The sequence below is a fragment of the Otolemur garnettii genome, unplaced genomic scaffold (assembly GCF_000181295.1).
Source record: "Otolemur garnettii isolate 467f Iridium unplaced genomic scaffold, OtoGar3 scaffold00003, whole genome shotgun sequence".
Taxonomy (NCBI): Eukaryota; Metazoa; Chordata; class Mammalia; order Primates; family Galagidae; genus Otolemur; species Otolemur garnettii.
Genome location: NW_003852398.1, coordinates 37,731,263 through 37,741,688, shown reverse-complemented (window position 1 = coordinate 37,741,688; position 10,426 = coordinate 37,731,263). Strand labels below are relative to the sequence as shown.

General features: G+C 46.7%; 1 protein-coding gene across 2 annotated transcripts in view; it reads right to left on the bottom strand.

Annotated features, from left to right (window-relative positions):
• The window catches only part of GFRA3 (GDNF family receptor alpha 3), a 24,399-nt gene extending 21,560 nt beyond the window's left edge, over positions 1-2,839 (bottom strand). The window contains exon 1 of one of the 2 annotated variants that reach the window (XM_003782160.3): positions 2,713-2,839. In XM_003782160.3, the coding sequence (XP_003782208.1) occupies positions 2,713-2,806 (94 nt within the window). In that variant the 5' untranslated portion in view covers positions 2,807-2,839. The remainder of the gene's footprint in view (positions 1-2,712) is intronic. The other variant, XM_012807749.2, reaches the window with a different exon arrangement.
• Positions 2,840-10,426: the final 7,587 nt, after the last annotated feature.

Sequence of the window (10,426 nt, the reverse complement as noted above, 5' to 3'; positions counted from 1 at the left end):
CTCCAACTCCTGGGCTCAAGCGAGTCTCCTACCTCAGCCTCCCAAGTAGCTGGGACTACAGGCGCCCGCCACAGCGCCGGCCATTTTTTGGTTGCAGCCATCATTGTTGTTTGGCGGGCCCGGGCTGGGGATTTGAACCCGCCACCTTAGGTGTATGTAGCTGGCGCCTTAGCCAGTTGAGCCACAGGCGCCGAGCCACGATATTTTCTTAAAGTTGTAATTGGTGGCCAACATTTTAAAATTATTATTATTATTTTTTGAGACAGAGTCTCACTTTGTCACCCTTGTAGAGTGCTGTGGCGTCAAAGCTCACAGCAACCTCAAACTCTTGGGTTTAAGAGATTCTCTTGCTTTAGCCTCCCAAGTAGCTGGGACTATAGGTGCCCACTACAACACCTGGCAGTTGTTGTTGTTGTTGTTGTTGTTGTCGTCATTGTTGTTTAGCAGGCCAGGTTCAAACCTGCCACCCCTGATATATGTGGCTGGTGCCCTAACCACTGAGCAATAAATGCGCTGAGCCTAAAAATTAGATTTCATTAGCTCAAACATTCATGTAAAAAAAAATCAGATTTCACATAAAACTATGGATTTTCAGTTTCTCTTGAAAAATGGAAACTCTTGGGCCCACAATGTAACAACTGTAGTTAAGTAATGACTGCCCCATTTTGACAAATCATGCCTTTCCCAGTTATAGCCCCCACCACTAGTAGAGGTTCTCAACTTGTGGGTCTCCACCCCTTTGCAACAATAAAAATACATGGAGGCATTAGGAAGGTTGAGAACCACTGCTATTGTATTTGCCCTACCTCCTCATTTGTGCTGCCACTGCTATGTCTATTTCATTCTAGACAGCAGCCTGGCTTTGGAATTTGGTTTTCTGCTTCTTGGTACGTAGAGAATGAGTAACTGCAAAGTGGGCCAGATCAGGTTATGCTTCAGGGCACAAGCTCCTCCTTTGTGGCTAGGCACAGTGGTTCACAGCTGTAATCCTCCCGCTCCAGGAAGCCAAGGCAGAAGGATCATTTGAGCTCAGGAGTTCGAGATCAGCCTGAGCAAGAGCAGAACTCCATCTCCACTAAAAATAGAAAAATTAGCCAGGTATTGTGGCATGTTCCTGTAGTCCCAGCTATTCGGGAGGTTGAGACAGGAGGATGGTCTAAGCCCAGAAGTTTGAAGTTGTTATGAGCTAGGCCGGGGGCATCTCACTCTAGCCTGAGCAACAAAATGAAACTCTGTCTCAAAAACAAACAAAAACATAATTTAAAAAAATTGTCATTTGTTTCTCCCCATGAGGCCCATAGGTCAGGTACCCATTTTATGGATGGGTGAACAAAGAAAAGTAACATTCACCAGGGGAACAGCAAGTGTTAAGGGTAGAATCCAGATTTTTCAGTACATAATACCACTTCCCTATGAATTGGACGTCTCTTTTATTGCTAGGCAGTGGTATTTTCTACTCAATTGTTCAAGTTCTCTGTTGATTTCTGCTTTTAGGGAGCCCTCAGCCCGCATAGCAGCTCCTAGGTGACTGTTTTAAGGATTTCCAACAAGGCTACTTAACCAAAAACCATTGCTGTCAAGTATTACTGTGTAAAATAGATGTTACCCATTCTGCTTTATTGAACTAGTTAATGAGGAAGGTGTATAATGTTTATCCCTGATCCTCACCTGCAGCCAGCCATATCTTTAAGATTAGTTGAATTTCCTGGACAATCAAAGCAGACGGGTGATGGTCTTTCTGCCCTGATTTCCTAATGGAGCCAGTATTTTCCCTCCTTCCTTCCATATCTGTCTCACTACCAACACTGCTTTTCTGCAGAACTACTCTGCAGATGGGGTTTTAGGTCAAGGTATGCGGTCTCTGTCTCAGGACAGGAGTCCCACAAGGAGATTCCATGCACTCAGCCCACTCTCACAGTTCCAGGGATAGGGATCTTAGATCTCAGGCTGCCCTTCCTTGGAGTAATGGCATGTTTCTAAAACCAGGCCTTGAACTACCCGGTACGTCTTCCACAAAACATCTATTATAGATCTACTTATTTCCACAGGCAAGGCACTGTGCTGGGCAACTTGCTGGGAAAAGGCCATCCTGCCCAATAGCGAGTTTTCTGCACTAATTAAAGTAATAATTAAGTATATCCTAAAGAGAGGGAGAGAATCGGTAGGTTGACAACCAAATAATGATGCTAGCAATTTCTGGGCAGTAGTTTATAAGCCTAATTTGTGACAAGTCATTTCTAATAAACTTCTCTTTCTTCATCTGTACCTAGTTTTTGCTATCTCAGTCCTTAAAGTGGATGGGATAAAGCCCACATGGAGCAAATGGAATTTCTGCTTCTGATGAGATTTCTCCTTAGTTCCTAGAAATGTTGTCTTGGTAGTGGTCTGGTTAGGAGTTGTTCTGTGACTGTAGACCTACCTTAAAAGAGGGACGAGGGGGAACTGGCATCAAGGAGATGCCTGAGTGGCCAGACCATTGGTCGCCCTTAATCTACATCAGTTCGGACACTGTATTAGGCACAGAAGTCACCCCTTGCAGGCTCCCTAGGCTTCCTCCTCCAGTTCCCCAGGCTGGGATGGATGGGTGCCCGGGAACCGGATGGCTACTGTGCCCGCTCTGGGCGGCTGTGACCCGGGACCCGCCTACACTCTCACCTCCACCTCCCCCTACGGCCCTGTCCCATGAGTTCTGAGTACGCACGGACCACTCACCGGCTCTGAGCGGCAGCGGCAGCGGCAGCAGCAGCACCAGCAGCAGCAGCGGGACCGCGGGCCGCGGCGATCGAGGGCTCTGTGGGCGCTCCATGGCGAGGTGTGGACGCCGCGTGCCACGCTCCCCTGGCTCTTTGCACTAGAGCTCCGCGAGCGGGGCTCCGGCTGCTGCGCCTCCCACCGCCTCCTCCCGCCCCTCCCTGTACCACGCCAACACTCTCCCACTAGGGTCTCGGGCGCCGCCCTCCACCTCCAAAGCGCGCGTCCGCCCCGCGCCGCCTCCTCCACTGGACCCAGAGCGGCGGCGTGGGGGCGGACGGGGTACCCGCCCGGGTGTGGAGAGGGTGCTTCTCTTCCAGAGTCTAACCACCTGCTGCCAACTTCGCTTAGCAAGACATTGTGGAGCTGCAACGGGAGAATCGCCAGCCGCAGGGTGCCCAAACATTCCCCCCAAAAGAACACCTTTTCCCATTTTCCGGAACCTGCCTCCCCCAAAACACACACCAAAGAACAACAGCAATCTCCACAAGTGAAATCTTGTAACAAAACTTGAACAAATCGGCACAAGGGCACTTGCATTTCTAGTATGTTTTTCTCTTAGAAGTTGCACATCTGTGATCTCATTTTCCTCTTATAGGTGGTTGTTACGAATTTCGGATTCTGCAAATATGAATCGCAGACAAATGGGGTGACTTCCCTGAGAGCGCAGACCTGACACCAGATCCGGGGATCTTTACCAGTTTATCAGACCAGACTCCAAATTCAGCCTCTTTGGTGTCATGGAGTAGTATGTAAAGATAACTCTCCTCAGATTAAACAGTGGAGATTTCCCTGAGCCAGAGATCACTGAGGAAGGTGACGGACTGGAGAGACCATTTAGGAGCCCCATCATTTTCAGATGATGGGAGGGCAAGCTATTCTACCAGAGTGAAACAGGTAGAAACCACAGCTGTGCCCACAACTCAAGGTATCTACTCCTAACCATAAGGAATTTATTAGGCCTAGGTCTGGGCTGGATTCTCACCAGATTCCAGGTTAAAGACAGAGACAGAATGACTCGGGGAATGAAAATTGGGCAGTGCACGGAAAGAGAAGAGAGTGGTGAAAAGAAGTGGAGGGTTTCATCCTCTAAACCTCCAACACCCACCCCCTCCTTACTCCCATAGCTGGCCTGGCAACGGGCCAGTAGGGAGGGTATTGAGAATTGCAGTATAAACCTCTGAGATTTATTGGCTGCTGCTTCTGAATATGGCCATCCTGCTGTGGCCTCTGGAGGGCATTTGCCGATGTAATCAGCACAGAAAGAGAGTCATTCCAGCTGGGGTGTAAATCACCCTTCACAAAGCTAGGAGAGAGACATGTGGCTCTAGATAAGGAAGGAGAATGATGTGGCCTCTGTGCCCTTCCCTCACTTCTCCTGCCCAGGGGGAGCTGGTTCCTGAGCTGTAATGCACTTTAAATGGAGTTTGTGCTTCGTTTTCATCTCTATCTGCCCTGCCAGGTTTACAGGAGAGCTGTGAAAGTAAACATCTGGCTATTCAGCTTGTGTTATTTCTTTTTAGAGACAGAGTCTCACTTTGTTGCCTTAGGTAGAGTGCCTTGGAGTCACATCTCCAGCAACCAACTCTTGGGCTTAAGTGATTCTCTTGCCTCAGCCTCCCAAGTAACTGGGACTACAGGCGCCCACCACAACACCTGGCTATTTTTTGTTGTTGTTGTAGTTGTCATTGTCGTTTAGCAGGCCTGGGCTAGGTTCTAACCTGCCTGCCCCAGTGTATGTGGCCAGTGCCCTAACCACTGAGCTATGGGTGCCAAGCCAGCTACTCAGCTTTTGTACAGGGCCTATTTCCCCCCAACTCTAGCTCACCTCTGTGTACCTCTACCAAGCCCTCCCCTCCATGAAGGCTAGGCAACCTGTAGCTGGGGAACTGACAGACTCACTCTGGCTATCAATTCAAAAAGGAATTTATAAAGCAAAATGTAACAATTTTAGGTAGAAAAGGCTGAGATCCACAGGCCAATAAAGGTGGAAGGGCTCCTGAGCAAGGTGACAGGTGCCTGTAGTCCAAGCTACTTGGGAGGCTCAGGTGGGAGGATCCCTTGAGCCCAGGAGTTCGAGGCCACAATGAGCTATGAACAGCCACTGCACTCCAGCCTGGGCAATGAAGAGAGATCTCTTCAAGAGATCTCAAGTAAAAGAAAGTGGAGTGGTCAAAAGGTATCATTTCTGGGCGGCACCTGTGGCTCAAGGAATGGAGCACTGGCCCCATATACCAGGGGTGGCAGGTTCAAACCTGGCCCTGGCCAAAAACTACAAAAAAAAAAAAGTATCATTTTTGCCCTCTCCCACTTCCAACAACCAAGCCAAATGAAGTTTGGAGTGGGAGTGGTGGGAAATGGCATTTGCTCTGAGTGCTTATTCAAAGTATCTGTTCAATGCTATCCCCATGGAATGGACCAAGAATGCAAGAGCAGTTTCAAGCTAATGGGCTGTGAGGAATGCCCAATTCTACCTGCAAGAGGTCAGCCTTTTTTGTGAGAGAAAAGTGAATTGCTTGGAGCATACATATTTCTGTCCAGGCACTGGAGTGGAAAGCCTGCTATCACTGGGCCTTTAATGAGAATTGGTAACCAAGGCTAGGGGAGGGTTAAGGAAGCCTGTGCAAATAAATATGACTCTAAGACTAATATTGACGCCCTCTAGCACACCCTCTCCCCACCAACCATGTTCTCTGAGACTGCCAACACCTGCTAGATAAGCAGCATTGCCTTTGGGAACCTTATGGATAATGACAAATGAGCCAGTCCTTTCTACAAAGATGATGTTACTCAGCCATCATTCAATTCAATAATGTCTTTTGAGACTGATTACAGGCCCAGCTTTGTGCTAGGTGAAAAATGATTAAGATTCAAACTGCCTTGTGGAGGGCTTTACGACCCACTGAATGGGCACAAGGGTCCAAAGTTATCTTACTCCATTTTCATCTGTAATCTTGATTTCTCCTCTTATTGTTAGGCTATATGGAATCTGCCTCCTCTCAAGTCCTCTCTGCCTGTTGAGCTTTAATTCCTGCTGCTATCCTAAATCTAGGATGTTAGGAGTATAATGAATAATTCAGGCCACAAGCTTTACAAGACTGCTTGGGTTCAAATGCCATTTCCAACATTTGCTGGGTGACTTTGGGAAAGTCACTTAATTTTTCTGTGCTTCCATTTCTTCATCTATAAAATTAAGGATAATGATATCAGCATACAATAGTTGTGAGGATCAAGCATATATATATATATATATATATGTATATATATGATAAAGGGTTTAATATTATGCCTAGCACAAAGCAAGCACTGATTAATATGACCCCAGGTGGATTATAGGTGTTATTCTGTGAAATTAGCCAGCCCCCACCACCAACCTGCTGATTTGGAACTGGAGGCTGCCGTATTTTTTCCTTTTGCTGAATGTACTACTGGACCAGAGTGCTTACAGAGGGATGGGAACAGAGGGAACCATTTTCTACCCTTTAAGTTTCTTTTCTTCTTCTTTTTTCTTTTCTTTAGAAACAGAGTCTTGTTCTGTTGCCTATGCTGGAGTAGAGGTGTGATTATCTCACTAGAGCCTCAAATTCTAAGGCTCAAGGGATCCTACCACCTCAGTTTCCTGAGTAGCTGGGACTATGGGAATGCACTACCATTTCTGGCTATCAGTTTCTTGAAGGCAGGAATTGTGTCATATTTAAATACCTGTTGTACTTAGAATTGACAACTCCAGACATATATGTTTAAAAGAATTGGTACTGCTGGCTCAGCACCTATAGTTCAGCGGCTAGGGCACCCGCCACATACACTGGAGCTGGCGGGTTGAGATCCAGCCCAGGCCTGCCAAACAATAATGACAACTACAACCAAAAAATAACCCAGCATTGTGGCGGGTGCCTGTGGTCCCACTACTTGGGAGGCTGAGGCAAGAGAATTGCTTAAGCCCAAGAGTTTGAGGTTGCTGTGTGCCATGACACCACAGCACCCTACCTAGGGCAACATAGTGAGATTCTGTCTCAAAAAAAAAAAAATTGGTACTTCCTGAATTGAATGGGGAGGGAATACCCCACGCTTCTCACTTTACACTCCTGATAAAATAAATATTCCTCCCTTCTCTATAGCACAGGTCAGCCAGGTCCTGGGCTGAGATTGACAACCTGAAGGTTTTTTTTTTTTGTAGAAACAGAGTTTCACTTTATTGCCCAAGGTAGAGTGCCATGGCGTCACACAGCTCACAGCAACCTCCAACTCCTGGGCTTAGGCGATTCCCTTGCCTCAGCCTCCTGAGTAGCTGGGACTACAGGTGCCTGCCACAACACCTGGGCTATTTTTTTGCCGGGGCCGGGTTTGAACTCAGGGGCTGGCATTCTGCCCACTGAGCCACAGGTACCACCCTGACAACCAGAAGTTTTTATTTTTTTGAGACCAAGTCTTACTATGTCACCTTGGGTAGAGTGCCCTGGCGTCATAGCTCACAGCAACCTCAAACTCTTGGGCTTAAGCGATTCTCTTGCCTTAACCTCCCAGTAGCTGGGACTACAGGCACCTACCACAACATCTGACTGTTTTTTGTTGCAGTTGTCATTTAGCAGCCTTGGGCTGGATTCGAACCTGCCAGCCTTGGAGTATGTAGCTGACGCCCTAACCACTGAGCGACGGGTGTCGAGCCAACCAGAAGTTTTTAGATAAAAGGATTAACATTTGTTATTAAGTTGAACAAATACTAATCAGTACAGGGTGAAACCCCTTCCATAGCCTCATAGGTCTCTAGCCTGGGGTTTTAGTGTTTATCTGTAACCTCATCTCCAAGCCCAAGCAAACCTCATGGTCAAATTTTTTTTTTTTTTTTTTTTGAGACAGAGCCTCAAGCTGTCCCCCTGGGTAGAGTGCCGTGGCATTACAGCTCACAGCAACCTCCAACTCCTGGGCTCAAGCGAGTCTCTTGCCTCTGCCTCCCAAGTAGCTGGGACCACAGGCGCCCGCCACAACGCCTGGCTATGTTTTGGTTGCAGCCATCATTGTTGTTTGGCGGGTCCGGGCTGGGGATTCGAACCCGCCACCTTAGGTGTACGTGGCTGGCGCCTTAGCCGGTTGAGCTATAGGCGCCGAGCCGTCAAATATTATTTTTTAAATACTCATCACTATACTAGTGAGGAGCTCCCAATTCTCAAGAACCTACAACTGATGCTCTTAATGGATTTAACATCCAATACAGTGCCAACCCTAGAAAAGCACATTGTTCTTTGTTGAAGATATGGCAATAGCAATAGTCTGGAGCCATACTGCTGTGGTTCAAATCCCAACACCATTTATTAGCTGTGTGACTTCAAACAAGTTATTTAATCCCTCTAATTTATATACATAAAATGAGTTTAGAAGTCTTACATACATAAAGTACCTGGAAAGTGTTAGGTACTATTATTATTCCTGAAAATAACATCAAAGAACAGTCCCTATATGGCAGAGGTTCTTATGGGAAAATGTTGCCTTTTGGGGAAATACAATTTTCCACAAAGTAGATAGCTAATTGAGCCTAGTTTTTTTTTTTTTTTGCGACAGAGTCTCACTTTGTCACCCTCGGTAGATTGCTGTGGCGTCACAGTTCACAGCAACCGCCAGCTCTTGGGCTTAGGCAATTCTCTTGCCTTAGTTTCCTGAATAGCCGGGACTACAGGCACCCGCCACAACGTGCAGCTATTTTTTGGTTGCAGTTTGACCGGGGCCGGGTTTGAACCTGCCATCCTCAGCATATGGGGCTGGCACCCTACTTACTGAGCCACAGGCGCTGCCCTTAGCCTAGTATTTATTGTGCAACTCAGGATTTCTACTTAAGATTACTGACATGTGAACACATGTACATCAATCTCCTCTTATGTTGGTGCCTAATTCTACTTTTCTGGGGAGAATTATGACGAAATGATCCACTAAGGGAGGTAGTGAGTCAGGGGCCTCTCTTTACACTTGGAAGAGATGCTTCGAATAGTTTCCTCCTCAAGTTACTAGGAACTCCTGAGTGGCAGGGAGAAGAATAGGCGGCACATGTGTGGGTAGAAGGGAGGAACAGCATGTTTCCCTCAGTTATCTTTACCTAATGTAGCAGCAGCTTTTCTCTCTGTATTCCCCCAAGCCCTTCTGAGCTCTGAGCTCAAGGACTTAAGGATAAGGCCTGAGAGGTAGTTTCCCTCTTGATAGGCAGGAGCTAGGAACAGAGGCTGCAGCCTTCAGCTGGCTGCTTGGAGAATACAGCAGTGCCCTCTGCTGTGAGGCATGCATGTGACACTCCAGGGCAAGAGCACATGCAATCCTTGCAGGAAAGGAAACCAGTCCAGCCACTCAGGGACAGGCGTGGGTTGCTCTATGGCTACCCTCCTCTCCTACTCATTTCAAAAGTCTTCCTGCTGCAGAATCTAGGAAGATGCTATTTTTCTCTATATTCTATTTCAGCCTAGGCTTCAGAGGAATTTGTCCTTTTCTGGTGGTGAGCTATCAGTAAGTACTACTAAGTTAATGCCAAAGAATGACAATGCTCAGTCAATTCTATCATTACCCAAGGCCAAGTCGGGCTATAACTCACTGCAGATGAAAGCCTACTCATCTTAAAGAGCCCTAAGAAAGAAAGGCCAGGGATATTGCTAAAGAATGCAGTTCAAAAGTTTTCCTGAAGTCTACCAGATTTTGCTTTGTATTTTTATTTTTAGCTTCTTATATCACAAACCTCTACTTCTAACCATTCTAAATCCTAAGCTCATGTTTGTGAGATGTGAAGTGGAGTAGAAAAAAGTTTGGGAATGGGAAAAGTTAAAACCTGAGGGTATAGACAAGGAACATTTTGAGCCCAACTCATATCTATAATACCATCTGCCTCAAAGAATGCCAGTTCTTTGGGGAAGAACTAGGATAAAAAAAAATAGCAATTGTCTTGGTTTTCTGAACCTAGATACCACATGGTGCTGAGTCTGGGGTGTACTTTTAGGTAACACACCAGATACCAGGAAATGGCCTTGAAAAGTAAAGCCTAAGCTGGGCGTAGTGGCTCACGGTATCCTAGCACTCTGGGAGGCCGAGTTGGGTGGATTGCTTGAGCTCTTGAGTTCGAGACCAGCCTGAGCAAGAGGGAGACCTGTTTCTACTAAAACTAGAAAAACCGAGGTAAGAGGATCCTTAAGCCTGAGTAGGAGGTTGCTGTGAGCTATGACACTATAGCACTCTACCCAGGGCAACAGACTAAGACTTTATCTAAAATAAATAAATAACTAAAGCCTAGGATATTGCTGAAGAATACAGTTTGGAAGGTTTTCCTTAATTTGCAGTAGTGTTTCTCAGCTTTAGTTAGCACGCATAAGAATCAACTGAAAAGATCTTGCAGATTTTTTTTTTTTTTTTGAGACAGAGCCTCAAGTTGTCCCCCTGGGTAGAGTACTGTGACATCAAAGCTCACAGCAACCTCCAACTCCTGGGCTCAAGCGAGTCTCCTGCCTTAGCCTTCCAAGTAGCTGGGACCACAGGCGCCTGCCACAACGCCCGGCTATTTTTTGGTTGCAGTGTCATTGTTGTTTTGCGGGCCTGGGCTGGATTTGAACCGACAACCTTAGGTGTATGTGACTGACGCCTTAGCCACTTGAGCCACAGGTGCCAAGCTAGATTTTTGTTTTAAAAAAAAAAAAAAACCGGCTCAGTG